At 21.4% G+C, this 25531-nt stretch overlaps 4 protein-coding genes and 2 long non-coding RNA genes across 6 annotated transcripts; all 6 read left to right on the plus strand.

The window, feature by feature from the left end:
• The first annotated feature begins 3212 nt into the window (after positions 1-3212).
• Positions 3213-4159, plus strand: LOC128965027 (uncharacterized). The gene is made up of 2 exons (XM_054311682.1): positions 3213-3422; positions 3570-4159. The coding sequence occupies exons 1-2, from the start codon at positions 3374-3376 to the stop codon at positions 4127-4129; spliced, it is 609 nt and encodes a 202-aa protein (XP_054167657.1). The 5' UTR covers positions 3213-3373; the 3' UTR covers positions 4130-4159.
• A 1236-nt stretch (positions 4160-5395) lies between these two features.
• LOC128965026 (uncharacterized) lies at positions 5396-6410 on the plus strand. Its single transcript, XM_054311680.1, has 2 exons — positions 5396-5482; positions 5761-6410. Exons 1-2 carry the CDS (start codon positions 5434-5436, stop codon positions 6393-6395), a joined length of 684 nt encoding a protein of 227 aa, XP_054167655.1. The 5' UTR covers positions 5396-5433; the 3' UTR covers positions 6396-6410.
• Positions 6411-7535: 1125 nt separating this feature from the next.
• Positions 7536-14310, plus strand: LOC128965206 (uncharacterized). Its single transcript, XM_054311856.1, has 5 exons — positions 7536-7584; positions 8027-9028; positions 12450-12631; positions 13705-13765; positions 13997-14310. Exons 1-5 carry the CDS (start codon positions 7536-7538, stop codon positions 14308-14310), a joined length of 1608 nt encoding a protein of 535 aa, XP_054167831.1.
• On the plus strand, positions 11970-12753 carry LOC128965038 (uncharacterized). The gene is made up of 3 exons (XR_008484680.1): positions 11970-12026; positions 12158-12218; positions 12450-12753. It is a non-coding gene; the product is annotated as an uncharacterized LOC128965038 (long non-coding RNA).
• A 761-nt stretch (positions 14311-15071) lies between the features above and the next one.
• LOC128965039 (uncharacterized) lies at positions 15072-15786 on the plus strand. Its single transcript, XR_008484681.1, has 3 exons — positions 15072-15112; positions 15241-15301; positions 15520-15786. It is a non-coding gene; the product is annotated as an uncharacterized LOC128965039 (long non-coding RNA).
• An 827-nt stretch (positions 15787-16613) lies between these two features.
• Positions 16614-17608, plus strand: LOC128965208 (uncharacterized). Its single transcript, XM_054311857.1, has 2 exons — positions 16614-16730; positions 17211-17608. Exons 1-2 carry the CDS (start codon positions 16673-16675, stop codon positions 17606-17608), a joined length of 456 nt encoding a protein of 151 aa, XP_054167832.1. The 5' UTR covers positions 16614-16672.
• Positions 17609-25531: the final 7923 nt, after the last annotated feature.

Here is a 25531-nt window from a genome sequence, read left to right on the forward strand (position 1 = left end):
CTCATGGTTTACATCCCTGTGCTCCCTATTTTTCGGTATAGCCCTATTGGTACTGGGTATACTATTGATATTATCTGCTTGCTATCAACAATTATTTAGCATGGGCATAGTTATACTAGTATTTGGATCAGTCCTAATTTTGGCCAGTCTACTATCTATCATATTCATATTAATTGCACGTAAAAAATTATTAGCAAATAATAATAATAATAATAATAATAATTTTAATCAACAACAACAACAACGACAACCTAACAGTAAATATGATACAAATATTAAATTTAATTCAGCATTTTATTCATAAGTAAATAATAATATTTTTTTTATATTATAATATAATATATTTTTTCAAAAAAAATAAAATAAAAACATATATAAATAATATTATTTACAATATAAATATTACAGTATTTTTAAAAAATTTTTTATTATGTATTCAAAAAATTATGTGAATTTTTTTGTTGTTAAAAATATTTATCAATATTTTTAATAATTATTATTGAAATGTTTAATTAGTTTATATTATAATATAATATATTTTTTTCAAAAAAAATAAAATAAAAACATATATAAATAATATTATATATGTATATAAATATTACAGTATTTATTAAAAAACTTTTAATATATATTCAAAAATAATTGTTTTTTTTGTTTTGAAAAATATTTTTGTTTTGACTATTTTATTGACTCACAAAAATATTTTAAATTTTTTATTTATATATATGAATCTTAAGATATAATAAATAAAATATTTTATTTATTATAATATAATTTACTGTTTTACTAAACTATGCCATATTTATAATATTAAATATAAAAAACATTATATATATATATATATATACAGTAAATATTGTAAATAGATATTTGCTAAATCATTGTACTTGATTTTTTTTTAAAAACATAATAATACTAATAAAAAACTTGATATTAATTATTAATAATAATATAATATTATTATTGTTGTTAAATACTAATTAACTTATATTATTATTATTATTATTTATAATTGTAATTGTAATTAACTAAAACATTATATACTTGTATAACTAACTAAATATAAATAAATATATATAAACTAATTATTATATAATTGTTTATATATATGATATATAATGTCATATATATATAGTTAAAAAAATGTGTATTAAATTTAATATAATTTTTTAATAAAAATTAATAAAATTTAATAATCCAATAATAATGGTCAACAATAGACTACCAACTAGTAGTAGTAGTAGTAGTATTAGTAGTGCACCGGCTATTATGACAATCATAACACTGATACTATTGCTAACTACCGGTGCTATACTACTGGGGTTCGGTATTGTCCTGTTTATAACATGGGCCTATCAATTGGATCAATACTATAACTATGGTCTAGTATTTCTAGTATTTGGATCGGTTATGATAGTCGCCAGCACTGGTACCCTATTGGTAGGCCTGTGCTTGTTTTGGTGCCGCCGTAACGGTCGCCGCCCAACTAAACGCCAATCGACCCGCTTATCATCGATACCGCCGCCGCCATCGGTTATCGGCAATACAATTACCGGCAACGGGACCAACAGGTTGGCCACTTTTGGACCGGCACCTGGTGTTGGTGGTGGTGGTGGTAGTGGTGGTGCCGGCGCCGGTAATTTAGTAACTGTCCGATCGATGAGTACACCCAAACCCCAACAGATTCTCTATTCTAGTGAAGTCTAATTGAAATTTTATTTTATTATTTTATTTTTTTTTGTATTATAATATTACTTATAATAGATATGTAATATATATATTTTATTTAATTAGTTTTTTAAATATTTTTTTTGTTTTTTTAATGAACATTAACATAATATAGATGACACTGGTAGTTTATCTAAATTGATAATAAAGTAAATGTACAGTATGTAAGTGTATATACAGTATATATATATAGTATACACTTACATGTATGTATAAAATACAAGTGTATATATATATGCGTGTGTGTTTGTGTATGTGTGTATTTATGTGTATTTATGTGTGTATTTATGTGTGTGTATGAGTGTATGTATGTATATATATATATATATATGTATGTATGTGTATGTATGTGTATGTATGTGTATGTATGTGTATGTATGTGTATGTATGTGTATGTATGTGTGTGTTTGTATGTGTGTGTGTGTATGTGTATGTGTATGTGTGTGTATGTGTGTGTATGTGTATGTGTATGTGTGTGTGTGTGTATGTGTGTGTGTGTGTGTGTGTGTATGTGTGTGTTTGTATGTGTGTGTGTGTGTGTGTGTGTGTGTGTGTGTGTGTGTGTGTGTGTGTGTATGTGTGTGTTTGTATGTGTGTGTATGTGTATGTGTGTGTGTATGTGTGTGTGTGTTTTGTGTATTAACTTTATTTTACTATATTTAACTAAAAACAAATATTTTTGGTTTTACAACAATTAAATTCAAATAATATATAATATAATATTACTTTTTTAAATTATAATATTTTTTGTTTTTGTAAATATTTTTATTAAATAAATAATTATTTATTTTTTATAAAAAGATTAGTATTTAAATAAAATAAAATATAAAACTGATTAATAAAATTATTTTGTAATAAAAATTTTAGTTTATTAAATTTAATTGACGCAAATATAATGATTATTTAAAATTAAGTTTTTTATAACAACTCATTGTTAGTTTTATTGCTACATATTTTTAAAAAAATAAACTTTTAGATATATACTAGTATATTTTATTTTAACTAAATTAACTAAAAATTGCATTAAAATTTTATATAATTAATAATATTTTAGTTTAGTTTTACTGTAATAATTTTTAATCTAATTAAATTATTTTATTATAATTAAATATTTTTAAAAAAAATATACTGATTGTTGAAAACTTATAAAATATATTAAATAATGTTTAAAATATATAATTTTAAATAAATTACAAATAATTTATAATTATAAATATATATTTAATCTATAATCTACGTCATATATTATATAATAATATTTTTAAAATTATTATTATTATTAAAATATAATAGTTGAATTAAAATTAATAAAAATTATTACAACAACTATACAACAGTAAAATAAATAAATAAAAATTAGATGATCATGCTATTACAAATTATTATTATTATTATTATTATTATTATTTAAAAAATACTAAAAGTAAAGTATATAAAAACTGTGTTTCAATTTTAATATCATATATATATATACACTATTTAGTTGTTTTGTGATATTAGAAATATATTTAATAAAATAGTTTTTTTATTCATAGCAATTGAAAATCTATAATATTTTTTATTATTCATTATTTTATTTTTTTAATATTAATCAATTAATTTTTATTTAATAAAAAAAAATCCACAAAACAACTAAGTAAAAGTCATGGCCTATAAATTTTTGACAACATTTTTAACTATTTATAGTCTAATAGGTAATTGTTTTTTTTTAATATTTAAAATTAATATTTTAATTACAAGTTATATATATATATATATATATAACAATAATTGTATAATTTTATTAATTATCCTATAATTATAATATTAATTAATTAATTATATATTTTCTGAGAGCACAGTTAGCTTGAATATGGCCGCTGTTATCGATGTTATGGCCAAACGTAATGTACAATCACTGGCACCGGCGGTAGTATCGGTAGTGGCAGCTGAGTCCAATCAGCTGTCGTTGGCCGACACCATTATCGGCTATCTGACAGCATTGTTAGGTCCGCTGGTCGGACCGGCATTGTTGCCCGTACTTGAAATACTCCGACCATTGTTGGACGTACCGATTTTGGGCAATCTATTGGTACCGATTGTCGGTCTATTGTTTCGTTTGTTGCGACCATTAGTCTGGGGACTGGCCGGTCTACTGGGACCCATACTGTGGGGACTATTGACACCCATACTCGGGGGACTGACACCAACCCTATGGGGTTTACTGACACCTATACTGTTGGCTGTTAGGGGACTGTTGTGCGGTCTGTTGGGCGGCTGTTATGATGATAGTGGTGATCATCTAAGCACTGGTAGTCCAATAGATGATGGTAGCGATGATGGCCCTGTTTTTACTGATTCAGCTGATGATAGTTCACCATCAACTGAGACATGGGATGAGACATCAACTGAAGGAAACTAATTGATTGATAAAAAAAAATAAATATTTTTTAAATATATTTATCATAAATAAAAAAATTTTTGTTAAAATTATAATAAAATTAAAATCTAAATTGTTTTTTTTTAAATAATAAATTAAATTTTTGTTTAATACAATATAATTTGTTTTTAATAAATATTTAAAAAAATATTTATCATAAATTAAAAAATTTTGTTAAAATTATAATAAAATTAAAATCTAAATTGTTTTTTAAATAAAAAATAATAAATTAAATTATTGTTTAATCCAGTATAATTTATTTTTGATAAATATTTAAAAAAATATTTATCATAAATTAAAAAATTTTGTTAAAATTATAATAAAATTAAAGTCTAAATTGTTTTTTGTTTTTTTTAAAATAATAAATTAAATTTTTGTTTAATACAGTCTAATATGTTTTTAATAAAAAAATTTTTCTAGACTTTTATTTTAGTAAAATATAATTGACGCAAATATAATGTAAAATTTTTTTTAATAATAATAATATTATAATTTTTATATCAATTCATTGTTATTTTTTTTTAAATTACTAATTATACTCATAAAGTACTTAACTATTATTATTATTGCAAAATAATTATTTTATTGATAATAAACTAATTTATTTAATATACATATATTTTTTAAATAGTAAATAAAATTATAGATTTGTTTTATTTTTCAAAAATAAAATCTTAATTAAATTAAATTTTTTATAAACAAAAACAATTCTTTTATTAATTAATTATTAATAAAGTTTTTTTTTTGATTAAAAAATGTTAAATTTTAAATAACTAAAATATTTTACTAATAATTTTTTTAGTGGTATTATAATTTTTTTTTAAAAAAAACTTAACATGTACAATTATATTTAATATATAATTATTGCTTTTAAAAATTAGCAATAATTAATTGACGTATATGTATATATATATACTGTATATTACTTAAAAAAATTATTTATTTAAAAAAAATAATAAATATTGTGTAAATCTAGAAAATTAGATGATCATGCTTATTAAATGCAATTATTAATTTTTAAAAAAATTTTAGTGTAAAATAAAGTATATAAAAATCTATGCATAAAAATTTTAATATATCATTATTTCGTTAGCCTAGACAGTGCAAACATAAAAAGCAACTAGTTTATATTATTTATTTTTTTTAAAAATAAAATAAAAATAAAATAATCATATCACCAAAAGTTATTATAATAGTTTTTTTTTTAATAAATTTTAATTATATTTGACTATCAATATATATATATAAAGTTATATATATATAAATATATAGTATAATAAATAGTTATGGCCTACAAATTATTGATAACTTTTCTAACAATTTACGGTTTAATAGGTAATTATAATTAAAATATTATTAGTATTTATTATAATTTTAGTAATTAAAAATTATTATTTTTTTTTTGAATTAATAACAATATTTACTAATACTAACTATCATTTTATATATTATTCTAATCATAATTAAATATAATCCCAATATTATATCCTAAACCATAATAACCCTTATCCACTCACCCACCCACCCAACCAACCAACAATACTCACCCACCCACCCATAATAATAATAATAATAATTATACAATATATTTGTCCATTTCATTGGGGGCACAGTTAGCCTGAATATGGCCGCTGTTATCGATGTCGGCCATCATGTTATAGCCAAACGTAATGTACAACTATCAGTGGCACCGGTAGTGGCAGCCGAGTCCAATCAGCTGACACTGGCCGACAACATAATCGGCTTTCTGACAGCACTGTTAGGTCCGCTGATTGGTTCGGCATTGATGCCCGTACTTGTAATACTCCGGCCATTGTTGAGCGTACCGATTTTGGGCAATCTATTGGAGCCGATTGTCGGTCTATTGTTTCGTTTGTTGAGCCCATTAGTCTGGGGACTGGCCGGTCTATTGGGACCCATACTGTCGGGACTATTGACACCCATACTCGGTGGACTGACACCAGCGCTCAGGGGTTTACTAACACCTATACTGTTGGCTGTTAGGGGACTGTTGTGCGGTCTGTTAGGCGGCTGTGATGGTGATGGTGGTAGTGGTGATCTAAGCACTGGTAGTCCAATAGATGATTCAACCACTGCTGATGATAATGATGATGACTATACTGGATCAGCTGATGGTGATGATGATGATAGTTCACCATCAAGTGAGACATGGGATGAGACATCAACAGAGACATGGGATGAGACATCAACAGAGACATGGGATGAGACATCAACTGAGGAAAACTAATTGATGGATAAATGAAAAATTTTAAAAATAAAAATATTTAACAAATTTATTTATCATAAATCAAAATTTTTTTTTTTTTTTTAATTATAATAAAATTAAAATCTAAATTGTTTTTTTTTAAATAATAAATTAAATTTATTTTTTAATACAGTATAATTTGTTTTTAAATAATAAATATTAATAAAATTTATTTATTTTGTTTTCTAGACTTTGAATTTTATTAAAATATAATTGACGCAAATATAATGTATATATTTTTTTTTAATAATAATAATAATATTATATTTTTTCTATCAAATTATTGTTAATTTTTTTAAATTGTAAAATAATTAATTTTTTTATAATAAATTAATATATTTAATATATTTTTTTAAAAAATAGTAAATAAAATTATAGATTTGTTTTATTTTTCCAAAATAAAAAATTACATTATTTACATAATTATTTAATTGATTTTTTTGTTTTCAAAAATAAATTTCTATAAATTAAATGTATTTTTATTTATTTATTTTTTTATTTAAAATTATTGTTTTTATTAAATTAATTAATTAATCCAAAAAAATTAAAATTAAAATTAGTTTATTAATTATAATTTTCTATATGTTTATTTAGAAGTGTTTTTTATAAACAAAAAAAATAATTAAAATAAAATCTAAAATATATTAATAATGTTTTTTTTTGATTATAATTTTTTTTTTAAAAAAATAATAAATATTTGTAAATAATTTTAATTTTTTGACGCACACATACACACTACTATTGTACAATTATTATTATTATTATTATTATTATTAAAAAAAACAATAATTAATTAACGTAGTATTAGTAGTAGTAGTAATATTTTTATATATTACTTAATTAATTAATATTAAAAAAAATGTGAAAAAAAATTAAAATTTTTTTTAAAAAAATTAAATGATCATGCATATTTATATTCTATAATAGTTATTATAACATTTAGTGTAGATTAAATTTAATATATAAAAGTCTATGCATAAAATTTATTTTTAATATGCCATTATTTTATTATGCTAGATAGTGCTTTTTTTAAAAAAAAATAAAAATAAAAAGCAACTAGCACATATATATATAATTTACAATATATATAGATATATTGAATATATATATATATATACAGTTATGGCCTATAAATTTTTGATAACTTTTCTAACTATTTATGGTCTAACAGGTAATTATTATTATTATAATTATAATTATTTAATTTATATTTAATTACATTACATAACCTATTATAACCCTATTTTTAAGTGTATAGATCCTTAAAAACCCCCATTATTTAACCCCCTATATCCACACACACACACACCCACCCAACCATACCCACCCACTCCTAATCCCAATGTTATTAACTAGTCTATAATAATATGATTATTACTATTAAATTAAATACTATATATCTATTATTATTTAATTTATATTTAATTACATTATAACTTATTATAACCCTATTTTTAAGTGTATAGATCCTTAAAAAACCTCCATTATTTTACCCCCCATATCCACACACCCACCAAACCATACCCACCCATTCCTCCCTCAATGTTATTAACTAATCTATACTAATAATAATATGATTATTACTACTATCTATTCATATTTCGTGAGCACAGTTAGCTTGAATACGGCCGCTGTTATCAATGTTGTCCGACGGGAAACGGTAGTACCGGTAGAGTCCAATCAATTGAGTCGGGCCTACACTATCATCGGCCTATTAAACTCACTGTTAGGTCCGCTAATTGGCCAATCATTGTTACCCGTATTGGAAATCTTGAAACCATTGTTGAGTATACCATTGGTTGGCAATCTATTGCAACCGATTGTCCAACTATTGCATAGCCTATTGAAACCATCGATCATACCGTTATTGGATCTACTATTGGGTAACATATTGCGTGGACTATTGACACCCATACTCGATGGACTGACACCAGGGTTAAGGGGTATATTAACACCGGTAATATTTTTGGTTAGGGGACTGTTATGCGGACTGTTGGGCGGCTGCGATAGCCTAGTAGACGGCGTTACTACTACTACTACTGATCCATCTATTGATTACAGTAGTAGTAGTAGTAGTAGTAGTAGTAGTAGTAGTAGTAGTAGTAGTRGTAGTAGTAGTTCACCATCAGGTGAGACATCAACTAAGACATGGAGTGAGACATGGAGTGAGACATCGGAGGAGACATCGGAWGAGACATCGGAGGAGACATCGGAGGAGACATCGGAGGAGACATCGGAGGAGACATCAGAGGAGACATCAGAGGAGACATCAGAGGAGACATCGGAGGAGACATCAGAGGAGACATCGGATGAGACATCGGATGAGACATCAGAGGAGACATGGAGTGAGACATCGGAGGAGACATCGGATGAGACATCAGAGGAGACATGGAGGAGACWTCAGAGGAGACATSGRRTGAGACATCAGAGGAGACATCGGAGGAGACATCAGAGGAGACATCGGATGAGACATCAGAGGAGACATGGAGTGAGACATCGGAGGAGACATCGGATGAGACATCAGAGGAGACATGGAGTGAGACTTCAGAGGAGACATGGAGTGAGACATCRGAGGAGACATCAACAGAGGAAACTACTGAAGGATAAAAAAAGGGGTTTTTTTGGGGGGGGGGAGGGTGGGGGGTATAATACTTATAATGTATACTACTATACACACCCACCCATTCAAACAAATTATTTGATTTATTTTTTGTGTTATATTTTCAAAAAATAAATATCTATAAATTAAATGTTAAGTGTTTATTTATTTAACATTATTAGTTAATTTAGTTTTAAATATTTAATTTTTTTTAATATATATTTATGTATTTATATATGTTTGTTTTAACAAAAATAATAATAATAATAATAAAATCTAAATAATAATCTAGTTTATAATATTTATAAATAAATATTGTATATAAATTATATATATATTTTTATTTAATTTATTATTTAACATTATTATTATTATAAAATTAATTAATAAATCCATATAAAAAATTAATTTTTTTATTAAAAATTTTCAAAAATAWTTATGTACGGTATATATGTTTTTTAAACAAAAATAAAATAATAATAATTMAAATAAAATCTAATTAAATAATTCAAAAAAAAAACAAACAAATTGTTTGTTATATTAGCAATAATTTAAATTGATATTTCAATCAATTAGTACCTATATATATATATATTAAGTTAATTTMTACATAGATTATTAATTAAAAATTTAATTTAATTATTSTTTTTGTAATCATATGATTTTTAGTTTATTTTTTTATTTTATTTTTTGTTGTAATAAAGTGACTAGTTCAAAAATTATCTAGAAAAACAACATTTAGCAATAGTASCCTAACTATTAGTAATTAATTTATAATAATATTACATAATTTTTATAATATAACTGTAATTTATTTATATATTATACAAACTTTAAAATTAATTGTGTAATAGATTTTTAGGCAAAATTATTATTATTWTTTTGAAACTAATTAATTTTCATAAACTAATCATAATTATAATCCTATATAACTTATAACAGTAATAATAATAATAATAATAATAARTAAAAATTAAATTTTAATTTAACTTAATTAAATCAAGTTAGCAATTAAAAAAAATTAATTTTATTTTTTCAAATTATATTTTATAAGTACTTAATTTCATAGTAATATTTTGCAACAATATATTTTTTAATTTTTTTTTTATTAAAAAACAATTATAAGTGACTTGTTCAAATTACCCGTACACATATACACCATGGCCTACAAAATTATCAAAACAGTTAACTTATTAACTATTATTGGTTTAATAGGTAATAATAATAACCTTTAATTATATTAAATTAAAATTAATAGTTGACTATATTTTTACATTTTTACACAATATATTTTCTATTTATCTTGTATTTAATTTAATTATCTTAATTAAATTAATTTATCTATTTAGTTAATTAATTATTTAATTTAATTTAATTATTAATATTATTAAATTAAATAAAATAAACAAATAAATTAAATAGATAATAAATAGTAATTATATTAAATAGATAAATTAATTAATTAATTAATAATTATTATTATTATAAAACTATTATTTATACTCTATATATATATATATATATGTATGTGTTATTAAACATGTAGGTTTGAGCACAGTTAGCTTTTTAGCTGCTGCTGCTGCTGATGATAGTGATGATGGTGTTACCAAACAATCGGTAACACCAACACCAACAACAATGATGTCGACACCCACTACTACTACCCGTCCAGATATAGCCGATACCAATGAACAAAAATTTTTACAATTATTGACTGGCCTGGTAGTATCAGTATCCTATGCATATATTATACCCTTACTAATACGACTGTCCCATATACCCGTAATCGGACTAATAGCTGATCCCCTAATGAAACTATTGTTTAAGTTTATTGGATTTCTTTACAGACAATTAAAATAAATTGAATTATTTTTTGTTTGTTTGGAAAAAAAACAATTAATAAAATTTAAAAATATTTTGTTGAAAAAAATTTATTATTTATATATATATATATATTAATATGTAATTATTATACTGTATATGTAATATGAATTAATTAATTAGTAAAATAAAATAATTATATTCTAATTAATTAAATAGCTTTTTTTCTAGTTTTATTTTTGAAAAAAAATAAATTTTTTATGTAATTATTTTTTTTTGTCTATTAGTTAATACTAATTTAATTATTATTTGAATATTTTTGTTTATTTTTGTTGTTGTTATTTATTTTTTTTTCAATAATTGATTTGATTTTAAATTATATTAGTTTATATAATATTAAGTCTAATATATATATATACTAATATATATGTGTTATATATATTAAAGTGAGATAGATATATTAGTTAAATATTTGTAAACTGTTTTTTTTAGCATAAAACTATAATATATAGGTTAAACATAATTTGCTTCCCCCCCTCTATATATAAAATATTTAGTTTAATTTTAATTATAAAAAAAAATTAGTTTCAGTATAAATATATTAGTGTAATATTAATACATTAACAAATATAAATTACTAATAAATATTTTATTTATTTAAATTTTCGTATTTAATATAATTTAGTATAATATATTCATTAAATTAAGGTAAATATTATTTATTAAGTATTATATTATAATAATAATAAAATAATTAATTTTTTTTAATACCCCCCCCCCATATAAACACAAACAGATTTAGTAATACTTATTTTTCTCAATATTTAATAAAAAAAATTAAAATTACAATTAAAATGACTAGTGTAAAAATTTTTCAAAAATAAAAACAATTAAACATTAATAAATAAAAATTAATTGATCAATAATTAATAATTTCATAATTTTAATATAACTGTATATACAGTATATAGAAAATGTATAATAAATAGATTCTAGGAAAAATTATTATTATTATTTTCAACAAAAAAATAACAAATTAATATTTCGTAAATTATATAATAAAAATCAAACTTATGTTTTTATATAAAAAAAAATAAGTATAGCAAAAATTTTTACATATATATAAATGATGTTAAAAATTTAATTTAATTCAAGTTATTTACAAAATAAAAGTAATACATTAACAAAATTAAGTAATTATTTTATTTATTTCCAATATATTATTTTACTTATATAGTTTATTTTTTAACTTTTTTTTAATTATTAGCCAATAATATATATATATATATATATATATATAATTTTCTAAAAATGTTTTTTACAGTACCTAACCATGGCCTACAAAATCAATACAACTTTATTATTAACTATTTTAGTTTTAATCGGTAATTATAAATTTAAAAATTAGATTTTTTTTTCTATAATACTAATTATTATATATTATTATAATGTAATAATAGATACACAAATATTATTTATAAAAAATAAATAAATAATATTTTACTAAATATAAATAGATAGATAATATAGATAGATAGAATATATATATAGGTAGATAATATATATAAATAGATAATATATATAGATAGATAATATATATATATATGTAAATATAGGTTTGAGCACTGTTAGCCTAAACAACTGGGTAGACGCTGCTGCTGCCGGTGCTGCCGGTGCTGAACACAACAACAACAACAATGCTAATGTTGCCAAACGGTCGATACCAAACAACCTACAGGTGCCCGAATCGATGTCATCATTGGGTGATTTGTTGAAAAAACTGCTATCAATACCAATTGTATTACCTATAGGTCTATTATTTTTATCAATGTTGGTGCCGTTTGTAGGCATACTAACTTTCCCTATACTAATACTATTGTTACCGTTTGCATGGGTTATTATGAACTTTCTAAACAATTTACAAATTTAAATGATTTATTTTTTTAATTTTTAAAATTATCAAAAAAAAATAATTTTAAAAAAATAATTTATTAAAGTTTAAGTTATTTAAGTTTAATTAAAAATAAATCAATAGTAAATTGAATTGAATTGAATTTAAAAATTATTTGTTTTTTTTATTTAAAAATTTATTGATTTTTTTTTAATTTTGTTTGTTTAATATATTTATATTTTAAAACTAATGAATAATTTTTTTAAATTAAAAAAACACATAAACACTAAATTTTATTGAATTTAATTTAAAAAACAATTTTTGTTTTTTAATTTTGTTTGTTTAATATGTTTATAAAATTGTCAAAACTTTTAATTTATTAACTAATATTTTTGGATTAATAGGTAATAATAAAATAATAATTAATTTTTTAAACCCCCTCCCACACACAAATATATTTAGTAATAAATTTTTTTCTATATTTTAAAAAATATTAAAATTACAATTAAAATGACTAGTGTTTAAAATTTTCAAAAATAAAAACAATTAAACATTAATACATAAAAATTAATTGATCAATAATTAATAATTTCATAATTTTAATATAACTGTATATACAGTATATAGAAAATGTATAATAAATAGATTCTAGGAAAAATTATTATTATTATTTTCAACAAAAAAATAACAAATTAATATTTCGTAAATTATATAATAAAAATCAAACATGTTTTTATATAAAAAAAAATAAGTATAGCAAAAATTTTTACATATATATAAATGATGTTAAAAATTTAATTTAATTCAAGTTATTTACAAAATAAAAGTAATACATTAACAAAATTAAGTAATTATTTTATTTATTTCCAATATATTATTTTACTTATATAGTTTATTTTTTAACTTTTTTTTAATTATTAGCCAATAATATATATATATATATATATATATATATAATTTTCTAAAAATGTTTTTTACAGTACCTAACCATGGCCTACAAAATCAATACAACTTTATTATTAACTATTTTAGTTTTAATCGGTAATTATAAATTTAAAAATTAGATTTTTTTTTCTATAATACTAATTATTATATATTATTATAATGTAATAATAGATACACAAATATTATTTATAAAAAATAAATAAATAATATTTTACTAAATATAAATAGATAGATAATATAGATAGATAGAATATATATATAGGTAGATAATATATATAAATAGATAATATATATAGATAGATAATATATATATATATGTAAATATAGGTTTGAGCACTGTTAGCCTAAACAACTGGGTAGACGCTGCTGCTGCCGGTGCTGCCGGTGCTGAACACAACAACAACAACAATGCTAATGTTGCCAAACGGTCGATACCAAACAACCTACAGGTGCCCGAATCGATGTCATCATTGGGTGATTTGTTGAAAAAACTGCTATCAATACCAATTGTATTACCTATAGGTCTATTATTTTTATCAATGTTGGTGCCGTTTGTAGGCATACTAACTTTCCCTATACTAATACTATTGTTACCGTTTGCATGGGTTATTATGAACTTTCTAAACAATTTACAAATTTAAATGATTTATTTTTTTAATTTTTAAAATTATCAAAAAAAAATAATTTTAAAAAATAATTTATTAAAGTTTAAGTTATTTAAGTTTAATTAAAAATAAATCAATAGTAAATTGAATTGAATTGAATTTAAAAATTATTTGTTTTTTTTATTTAAAAATTTATTGATTTTTTTTTAATTTTGTTTGTTTAATATATTTATATTTTAAAACTAATGAATAATTTTTTTAAATTAAAAAAACACATAAACACTAAATTTTATTGAATTTAATTTAAAAAACAATTTTTGTTTTTTAATTTTGTTTGTTTAATATGTTTATAAAATTGTCAAAACTTTTAATTTATTAACTAATATTTTTGGATTAATAGGTAATAATAAAATAATAATTAATTTTTTAAACCCCCTCCCACACACAAATATATTTAGTAATAAATTTTTTTCTATATTTTAAAAAATATTAAAATTACAATTAAAATGACTAGTGTTTAAAATTTTCAAAAATAAAAACAATTAAACATTAATACATAAAAATTAATTGATCAATAATTAATAATTTCATAATTTTAATATAACTGTATATACAGTATATAGAAAATGTATAATAAATAGATTCTAGGAAAAATTATTATTATTATTTTCAACAAAAAAATAACAAATTAATATTTCGTAAATTATATAATAAAAATCAAACATGTTTTTATATAAAAAAAAATAAGTATAGCAAAAATTTTTACATATATATAAATGATGTTAAAAATTTAATTTAATTCAAGTTATTTACAAAATAAAAGTAATACATTAACAAAGTAAGTAATTATTTTATTTTTTTCCAATATATTATTTTACTTATATAGTTTATTTTTTAACTTTTTTTTAATTATTAGCCAATAATATATATATATATATATATAATTTCTAAAAATGTTTTTTACAGTACCTAACCATGGCCTACAAAATCAATACAACTTTATTATTAACTATTTTAGTTTTAATCGGTAATTATAAATTTAAAAATTAGATTTTTTTTTCTATAATACTAATTATTATATATTATTATAATGTAATAATAGATACACAAATATTATTTATAAAAAATAAATAAATAATATTTTACTAAATATAAATAGATAGATAATATAGATAGATAGAATATATATATAGGTAGATAATATATATAAATAGATAATATATATATATATATATGTAAATATAGGTTTGAGCACTGTTAGCCTAAACAACTGGGTAGACGCTGCTGCTGCCGGTGCTGTTGAACACAACAACAACCCCAACAATGCTAATGTTGCCAAACGGTCGATACCAAACAACCTACTGGAGCCGGAATCGATGTCAGCATTGGGTGATTGGCTGAAACAACAGATATCCACAATAATAGGATTACCAACTATTATATTAATTTTTTTCACATTGTTTGTACCGTTTTTAGGCTTACTAACCTTACCAATAGCAATATTATTTGTACCGGTTGCAATTGTTATCATGAACTTTATAAACAATTTAAAGATTTAAATTTTTTTTTTAAATTATTGATAAAAAAATTTTTTTTTAAATAATAATAATTAATAAGTTTAATTGCAAAAAACAAATAAACACTTAATTGAATTGAATCTAAAAATACATTTTTTTTTGTTTTTCTATTTAAATATTGATTGTTTTTTTTTTAAATTTTGTTTAATATGTTTATTTTATTTTTGTCAAAAATAATAATTAATAGTTTAATTAAAAACAAACAACAGTAAATTAAATTAATTAATTTTTTTTAAAAAAAATGTTAACCACAATAATTTTACACTATATAATTTATTTATCTATGTAATTAATTTATCTATGTAATTAATTTATCTATGTAATTAATTTATCTATGTAATTAATTTATCTATGTAATTTATTTATCTGTATATTATTAATTATTACTTAAATTTTATTGTAAAAAATTTAGTCTAGCAATAACAATAACAAAAAAAACAGTTATTGATATTAGAAATTTTATAAATTATTAAAACACCAAAAAAATAATAACTAAATTTTTAGCCATTCATGATTTAATTAAATAATATTTATTATTATTATTATTATTATTTTCAACATCATTGTAAATGTACGCAAATAATTATAACAACAAAAATATATTTTCTAATTAAAATCAATAATAGTATATAAAAAACAATTTTATAAGTTTAAACTAAAAATTAATATTTAGTTGAATATTAATTTTATTATTATTTTTTTTAAACAACTGTAGCATTATAAGTAAAATTACTTTATTTTTTAAAATTATACCTAGCTAATTTCTATTTCTAGTACAATAACTATAGTATATACAGTAAAATAGTTTAACTAAACACCCAATGATGGCTAACAACAACATTATTATCATAACTATTATCTCGCTATTGATTTTAATCGGTAATTATAGTTATATAATTAAAACTAATATAATAATAATAATTAAAACTAATATAATAATAATAATTAAAACTAATATAATAATAATAATTAAAACTAATATAATAATAATAATTAAAACTAATATAATAATAATAATTAAAACTAATATAATAATAATAATTAAAACTAATATAATAATAATAATTAAAACTAATATAATAATAAAAATTAAAACTAATATAATAATAATAATTAAAACTAATATAATAATAATAATTAAAACTAATATAATAATAATAATTAAAACTAATATAATAATAATAATTAAAACTAATATAATAATAATAATTAAAACTAATATAATAATAATAATTAAAACTAATATAATAATATTAAAATAAATTATTTCATATTAATTAAATTGTATTATTAATTATTAAAAATATTTTTTTTGTATATATATATCTGGGCGCACCCACATCCCACACACACACCCAGTTAGCTTAGATACGGCTCATATAGATGCTGATGATGTCAATGATATAATTATAAAACGGACAGCAATGATATCAGCACCGGTAGCCAGCAATCAGTTAACATATTTCAATCCGTTTGACCTAATCTATGATGTGGTCAATGAACTACTTGAGCCATTGATGGGTGCACTGGGACTGCCAGGCCTTGGTATAGACCTATTGAAATCAGTGGTCAGTCAACTAGTTTGGCCAGTCATCCGGTTTCTATGGATGGCCGCGGCCAGTGTTTTGCGGGCCATTACCGGTGTTTTTGGTGGCGGTGGTGTCACTACTAAGGCTACCGTCACCACTGATGACAGTATCACTGATACCGTTACCAATGATGTCGACCTAACCACCAGTACTACTGATGAAACTTAAAACTTAATAAAAACTTTTAAAAAATTAAATTTTTAAAATTCACTGATTTTTAGTTAGAAAATTAAAAACAAAACAATTTTGTTGTTGTATTTAAATTAATTATTTTTTGATAATTTTTTTGTTGATAAAAAAATTTAAAAAAAATAAGTTTTTTTTAATTTTGTTTTTGTTGTTTTATTTGTTATTTTTTTTTAATAAATTAAATAAATTAAGTTTAAATAAAACAATAATTTTATTTACATTAATTTAATTGAGTTTTCTATATAATTATATATTTAGATATTTTTTTATAATGTTTTAATATTTAAATTAAAAAAAAGTTTTATAACTAATTTATAACATATTAATTTAACAATTTAACAAAAATTATAATATTTAAAATTAATTTAAAGTATTTATATAACTTATATAATATTAAATTATATTAAAACTTTTTTTTAAATATATAACTTATTAGTAAAAAAATATTATTTGATTACAAATTTGATTACACAATTGGAAAAAAAATTTAAAAACAATAGTCTAACAAAAACAAAATTAAAATTATTAACTAATATTCAAAAAAAACTTGAAAAGTTTTGTTTTCTGAAATCTATACGAGCCTTTTTTGTGTGTGTGTGTGTGTGTGTGTAGCATTTTTTTTGCGAATTTTGAAATTCTGACTTCAGATTCGGTTAGAGGACTACTAATAATGTATTGAAAAGTTGCATTAAAATTTTGATATCTCTTCGGGAACATAGACAAAATGGCGACCAAAGTAAAGAAAATTTTAAGAAAATTTTTTTAAGTATAGATTTGAATAGAGCATCAAAAGTAAGCATAAAAATATGCATTAAAATTTTGATATCTCTTCGGGAACATAGAGAAAATGGCGGCCAAAGTAAAAAATTTTAGGTAAAAATTTTAACGTTTAGAATTCTATCAAAGAAGAGCATCAAAAATAAGATATAATAGATCAAAATTATTATTTTATTTTAATAATAATGGCGGCAAAAGTATGATTTTACCTGTTCATTTTGTTATACTTAATATTTATAATATATAAATAATTATTGAGTCAATATTTATAATATATAAATAATTATTGAGTCAATATTTATATTATATAAATAATTATTGAGTCAATATTTATAATATATAAATAATTATTGAGTCAATATTTATATTTTATAAATATTTATTGAGTCAATATTTATATTATATAAATTATTGAGTCAACATTTATATTATATAAATAATTATTGAGTCAATATTTATAATATATAAATAATTATTGAGTCAATATTTATATTATATAAATAATTATTGAGTCAATATTTATAATATATAAATAATTATTGAGTCAATATTTATAATATATAAATAATTATTGAGTCAATATTTATATTATATAAATATTTATTGAGTCAATATTTATATTATATAAATTATTGAGTCAACATTTATATTATATAAATAATTATTGAGTCAATATTTATAATATATAAATAATTATTGAGTCAATATTTATATTATATATAATAATTATTGAGTCAATATTTATAATATATAAATAATTATTGAGTCAATATTTATAATATATAAATAATTATTGAGTCAATATTTATAATATATAAATAATTATTGAGTCAATATTTATATTATATAAATAATTATTGAGTCAATATTTATAATATATAAATAATTATTGAGTCAATATTTATATTATATAAATATTTATTGAGTCAATATTTATATTATATAATTATTGAGTCAACATTTATATTATATAAATTATTGAGTCAACATTTATATTATATAAATAATTATTGAGTCAATATTTATAATATATAAATAATTATTGAGTCAATATTTATATTATATAAATAATTATTGAGTCAATATTTATAATATATAAATAATTATTGAGTCAATATTTATAATATATAAATAATTATTGAGTCAATATTTATAATATATAAATAATTATTGAGTCAATATTTATAATATATAAATAATTATTGAGTCAATATTTATAATATATAAATAATTATTGAGTTAATATTTATATTATATAAATAATTATTGAGTCAATATTTATATTATATAAATAATTATTGAGTCAATATTTATAATATATAAATAATTATTGAGTCAATATTTATAATATATAAATAATTATTGAGTCAATATTTATATTATATAAATAATTATTGAGTCAACATTTATATTATATAAATAATTATTGAGTCAACATTTATATTATATAAATAATTATTGAGTCAACATTTATATTATATAAATAATTATTGAGTCAACATTTATAATATATAAATAATTATTGAGTCAATATTTATATTATATAAATAATTATTGAGTCAATATTTATATTATATAAATAATTATTGAGTCAACATTTATAATATATAAATAATTATTGAGTCAACATTTATAATATATAAATAATTATTGAGTCAACATTTATATTATATAAATAGTCAACATTTATATTATATAAATACTTGATTGAGAACATTTATATTATATAAATAATTATTGAGTCAACATTTATAATATATAAATAATTAACATTTATATTATATAAATAATTATTGAGTCAACATTTATATTATATAAATAATTATTGAGTCAACATTTATATATATAAATAATTATTGAGTCAACATTTTATATTATATAAATTATTGAGTCAACATTTATATTATATAAATAATTATTGAGTCAACATTTATAATATATAAATAATTATTGAGTCAACATTTATATTATATAAATAATTATTGAGTCAACATTTATATTATATAAATAATTATTGAGTCAACATTTATATTATATAAATTATTGAGTCAACATTTATATTATATAAATAATTATTGAGTCAACATTTATAATATATAAATAATTATTGAGTAATATTTATATTATATAAATAATTATTGTCAACATTTATATTATATAAATAATTATTGAGTCAACATTTATATTATATAAATAATTATTGAGTCAACATGTAAGTCTAATTTATTTTATAATTACAGTGAATAAGTGCTAATATAATAATATTTAAATAAATATTTAATTTTTGTTTTGTGTTAAATAATTAATTACGTCAACATTAAATATTTGGTCAACATTAAATATTGGGTCAACGTTAAATATTGCGTCAACATTTAATATCACTATAAATAGAGACAAAAATTAATTTCAATTTTCAGTTCGAGTCGAGACATCGAAGAGACAACATGTAAGTCTAATTTATTTTATAATTACAGTGAATAAGTGCTAATATAATAATATTTAAATGAATATTTAATTTTTGTTTTGTGTTAAATAATTAATTACGTCAACATTAATATTACGTCAACATTAAATATTGCGTCAACATTTAATATCACTATAAATAGACAAAAATTAATTTCAATTTTCAGTTCGAGTCGAGACACCGAAGAGACAACATGTAAGTCTAATTTATTTTATAATTACAGTGAATAAGTGCTAATATAATAATATTTAAATAAATATTTAATTTTTGTTTTGTGTTAAATAATTAATTACGTCAACATTAAATATTGGGTCAACGTTAAATATTGCGTCAACATTTAATATCACTATAAATAGAGGCAAAAATTAATTTCAATTTTCAGTTCGAGTCGAGACACCGAAGAGACAACATGTAAGTCTAATTTATTTTATAATTACAGTGAATAAGTGCTAATATAATAATATTTAAATATTTAATTTTTGTTTTGTTTGTTAAATAATTAATTACGTCAACATTAAATATTTGGTCAACATTAAATATTGGGTCAACGTTAAATATTGCGTCAACATTTAATATCACTATAAATAGAGAAAAATTAATTTCAATTTTCAGTTCGAGTCGAGACATCGAAGAGACAACATGTAAGTCTAATTAATTTTATAATTACAGTGAATTAGTGCTAATAAAATAATATTTAAATAAATATTTAATTTTTGTTTTTTGTGCTAAATTATTAATTGCGTCAACATTAAATATTTGGTCACATTAAAACAATTAATTTCAAATAAATATTTTTTAGATAAAAAATCATGTCTGATTCAGGAAACGAAGATGTCGTTAAAAAAAAGCGAAAAAATTCGGCAGATAAAAAAAGAATTGCTGAAAAACGTCTTAAAGATAAAAAATCACGTGATCGTGAAAAAGAAGCAAATAAAGTAAGGATGGCTGAAAAACGTCTTAAAGATAAAGAAAGACGTGATCGTGAAAAAGAAGCAAATAAATTAAGGATGGCTGAAAAACGTCTAAAAGATAAAGAAACACGTGATCGTGAAAGAGAAGCCAATAAACAAAGAATGGCTGATAAACGTTTTAAAGATAAAGAGACACGTGATCGTGAAAAAGATGTTAAAAAACAAATTAAAGAAATAAAACAAAATCATTCAAATATCAAAAAATTTGAAGAAGCAAAGTTATATGGTCCGACAGAAATCTGTTCTTGTTGTGGATGTTTATGGTTTAAAACTCAAATTCGTCCTATTAACATTATTAATTTCATAAAATTGAATGACAATGAGAAAACACAAATCGATTTCTTTAATTTAAAAGAAAATTGTCAATTTTGCAATACCTGTTATCAAGACATATTAAAAGCAAAAATTCCTCGATTATCTTTATCTCATGGATTGATGTTTCCAGAAATACCAGAATGTCTTAATAGTCTTAATGACTTAGAAGAAAGGATGGTGTCCGCACGAATAATATTCGAAACAATATTACATTTACCAAGAGGTGGTCAGTATAAAATGAAAGGAAACGTTGTAAACGTTCCAGTAGATCCAAATTCAATGCTTCCATTATTGCCAAGAATTGACGATGAATTGCACATTATAAGAGTACAATTAAAAAGACGAATAAGTGATCCTTCACGATTAGATAACAAAGACTTGTATAAAACTGTTAGACCTCACGAGTTAAAGATAGCACTTAATTTTTTGATTAAACAAAGTGCCTATATAAATGCTGGTGTTAAACTAAAACAAGACTGGTATAAACGATTTCCCAAAGACTTTTCTCAAATAAATGAATTAGAAGAAGACACAAAGACTGCTATCATTAATGATGACGAATCTGATAATGTTGGATGCTTAGATACTCTTTGGGATAGTGAAGATCCACAAGTTGGAGTAGCATACGCTCCTGGGGAAGGAAAAAAGCCTTTAAATATTTTGATTGATATTAATGCAGCTTCATTGGCATTTCCTAAACTATTTGCCGGACAAGAACGCCCATTAATTACCAAAACTATGCGATTTTCAGTCGCAGATTTCGCAAAATCAGAATTAAGAAGATATGATCGCCGATGTGCTGAAAATATTCCATATCTTTTTTTTACATTTAAACGAAAACAATGGAATGAGGCTATAAGTGCAACAAATATTTTTAAACGAAAAATAAAAGGACAATCTGAATGGTCAGTTAATGATGCGCTAGACAGCACTAAAGTTAATCAAGCTATTGCATCAGACAAGGCATTTAAAAGCATGTCGAAACTTAGAACAAGTCCATCTTATTGGGAACAAAAACGTGACGAAACCATAGCAATGATACGACAACTTGGATTGCCTACTTTATTTTTTACTTTATCCGCTGCTGAATCATCTTGGGATGAACTACTGGTTATTTTAAGCAAAGTTTTAAATAATATGTCATTAACATTAGAAGAAGCTAACAATCTTCAAAGAGAAGAAAAGTTATTATTAATAAGGCGAGACCCAGTGACTTCAAGCAGATATTTTGAACACAGATATCGAAATTTTTTCAATCTAATAATAAAACCTGGAGTAGCTTTTGGAAATAAACGTGTTATCGAAAGTTATTATCGTGTTGAATTTCAACATAGAGGTTCGCCACACATTCACGGACTTCTTTGGTTATCTGATGCCCCAAAATATGATAAAAATAATGTTAACAGCGAAGTAGATGTAATAAACTTTATTGATGAAATCACATCGACATCAACAACAGCATATTATGATACAGATGACGAAGAAGATACACAATGTGTTGATGAAGACACAACAAATCTTATTAATTCGTTGCAAATACATCGACATAAAGAAAATTGTCTTAAAGTAAAGAATACGTGTCGTTATCGATTTCCTATGCCGCCAATGAATAAAACAAAAATATTGAAACCATTGGATGAAAATGTTTTAGATAAAGACAAAAAGAAACATAAAGACAACTTTGATTCTATTCAAAAATTGTTAAATTCATTTGATGAAAAAGAAAACAAAAATATTGTTAATTATATGTCATTTGACGATTTTCTTAAAATGACCAAATTGTCACATTCAGATTATATTGATGCCATCAGATCTTCTATCAAACGCGAAGAGATATTTTTAAAACGTCAACCAAATGCGGTTAATATTAACGCATACAATCTAATTTGGTTTAAATTATGGCGTGCTAATATTGATATACAATATTGCCTTCATCCATATGCGTGTGTTAAATATCTATGTGCCTATATAAGTAAATCTATGCGTGGAATGTCGCTATTATTAAAACAAGCATCAGAAGAAGCAAAGAAAGGAAACAAAACAATTCAAGAACAAGTACGTCATTTAGCCAACACTTTAGTTAATGGAACAGAAATATCGGCTCAAGAAGCTGTTTATCACGCATTGAGTATGGATATTTCTCGAATGTCAAGAGTTACAATATTTATTAATAATGGCCCCCCAAATGAAAGATTTCAAATATTGAAATCCCGAAAAGATTTAGAAGAATTGCCAAGTGATTCGAAAGATATATCAATAAAAGGACTTATAGATCATTATATGGCAAGACCAGTTATTATTGATCGAGTAAATAATTTGTGTTTAGCTGAATTTGCAGCATCATATAACTATTGCAAGTCAATATCTTCAAAAATTCTCGAATCAGATAAAATTGACTTTGACGATGATGAATCTAACGAGGAAAGTGATGTCAAAAGTTCATTGCCAAATATTATAGTCCTTGATAATAAAATGGGATTTATGAAAAAAAGACAAAAAATGAAAATCATTCGCTACAAAAAATATAATAAACAAAATGATCCAATTAATTATTATCGTTCAATGGTAATGTTGTTTTTTCATTGGAATGATGAAGAAAATGATCTTCAAGAAGACAAATGCAAAGAATTATACGAATCCAATATCGAAATAATAAAAGAAAATTTAAAACTATTTGATCCACAATTATTAGAAACAGAATTATTTGACGCCATCAATGATAATGAAAAAGAAAATGATGAAAACGATATAAATGAAAATTCTAAGGAAGAAGAAATTTCTAAAGAACATGAAATTTTAAATATTAGATCTCCTATTGCTAACATTTTTGATGAATCTGACAAGTCAAATGAAAACATATCCAAATCTTATATTGAAAGGATATCTGTTCCAAAAATAATTGATGAAGAAGAATATAGAAAAATGATGAGATCATTAAATATAGAACAACGCAACATTACTATGGATATTCTACATCGCTTTAAAACGGGAAAAATTCCATTTAATATAATATTAATGGGATCCGCTGGAGTTGGTAAAAGCCATGTGCTCAAATGTATTTATCAATCATTACTTCGTTTTATAAACACTATACCTGGAACAAATTTGGATTCAATTAAAATATTGATAACAGCATACACTGGAAAAGCAGCATGGAATGTTGATGGAATAACATTACATGCTGCGTTAGCTTTTCCCCATCAACAGATATCTGGTGGAAATTTGAATAAATTGTCTGCCGATACATCAAATACAATGCGCTGTAAACTAAAAGATTTAAAACTATTAGTTATAGACGAAATAAGTCTTTGCAGTAATAAAATATTTAATTGGATCGACAAAAGACTAAAAGAAATATTTCAAAATACATTGCCA

This window comes from Oppia nitens, unplaced genomic scaffold (genome assembly GCF_028296485.1).
Source record: "Oppia nitens isolate AA-2021 unplaced genomic scaffold, nextdenovo-longstitch-racon4-pilon3 scaffold16_pilon_pilon_pilon, whole genome shotgun sequence".
NCBI classification, from domain to species: domain Eukaryota; kingdom Metazoa; phylum Arthropoda; class Arachnida; order Sarcoptiformes; family Oppiidae; genus Oppia; species Oppia nitens.

Coding starts and splice junctions, on each gene's coding strand:
- LOC128965027 (XM_054311682.1), top strand. CDS start 3,374: ATGGCCTATAAATTTTTGACAACATTTTTAACTATTTATAGTCTAATA. Junction 3,423..3,569: donor AACTATTTATAGTCTAATAG/GTAATTGTTTTT, acceptor CTGAGAGCACAG/TTAGCTTGAATATGGCCGCT.
- LOC128965026 (XM_054311680.1), top strand. CDS start 5,434: ATGGCCTACAAATTATTGATAACTTTTCTAACAATTTACGGTTTAATA. Junction 5,483..5,760: donor AACAATTTACGGTTTAATAG/GTAATTATAATT, acceptor TTGGGGGCACAG/TTAGCCTGAATATGGCCGCT.
- LOC128965208 (XM_054311857.1), top strand. CDS start 16,673: ATGATGGCTAACAACAACATTATTATCATAACTATTATCTCGCTATTG. Junction 16,731..17,210: donor CTCGCTATTGATTTTAATCG/GTAATTATAGTT, acceptor ACACACACCCAG/TTAGCTTAGATACGGCTCAT.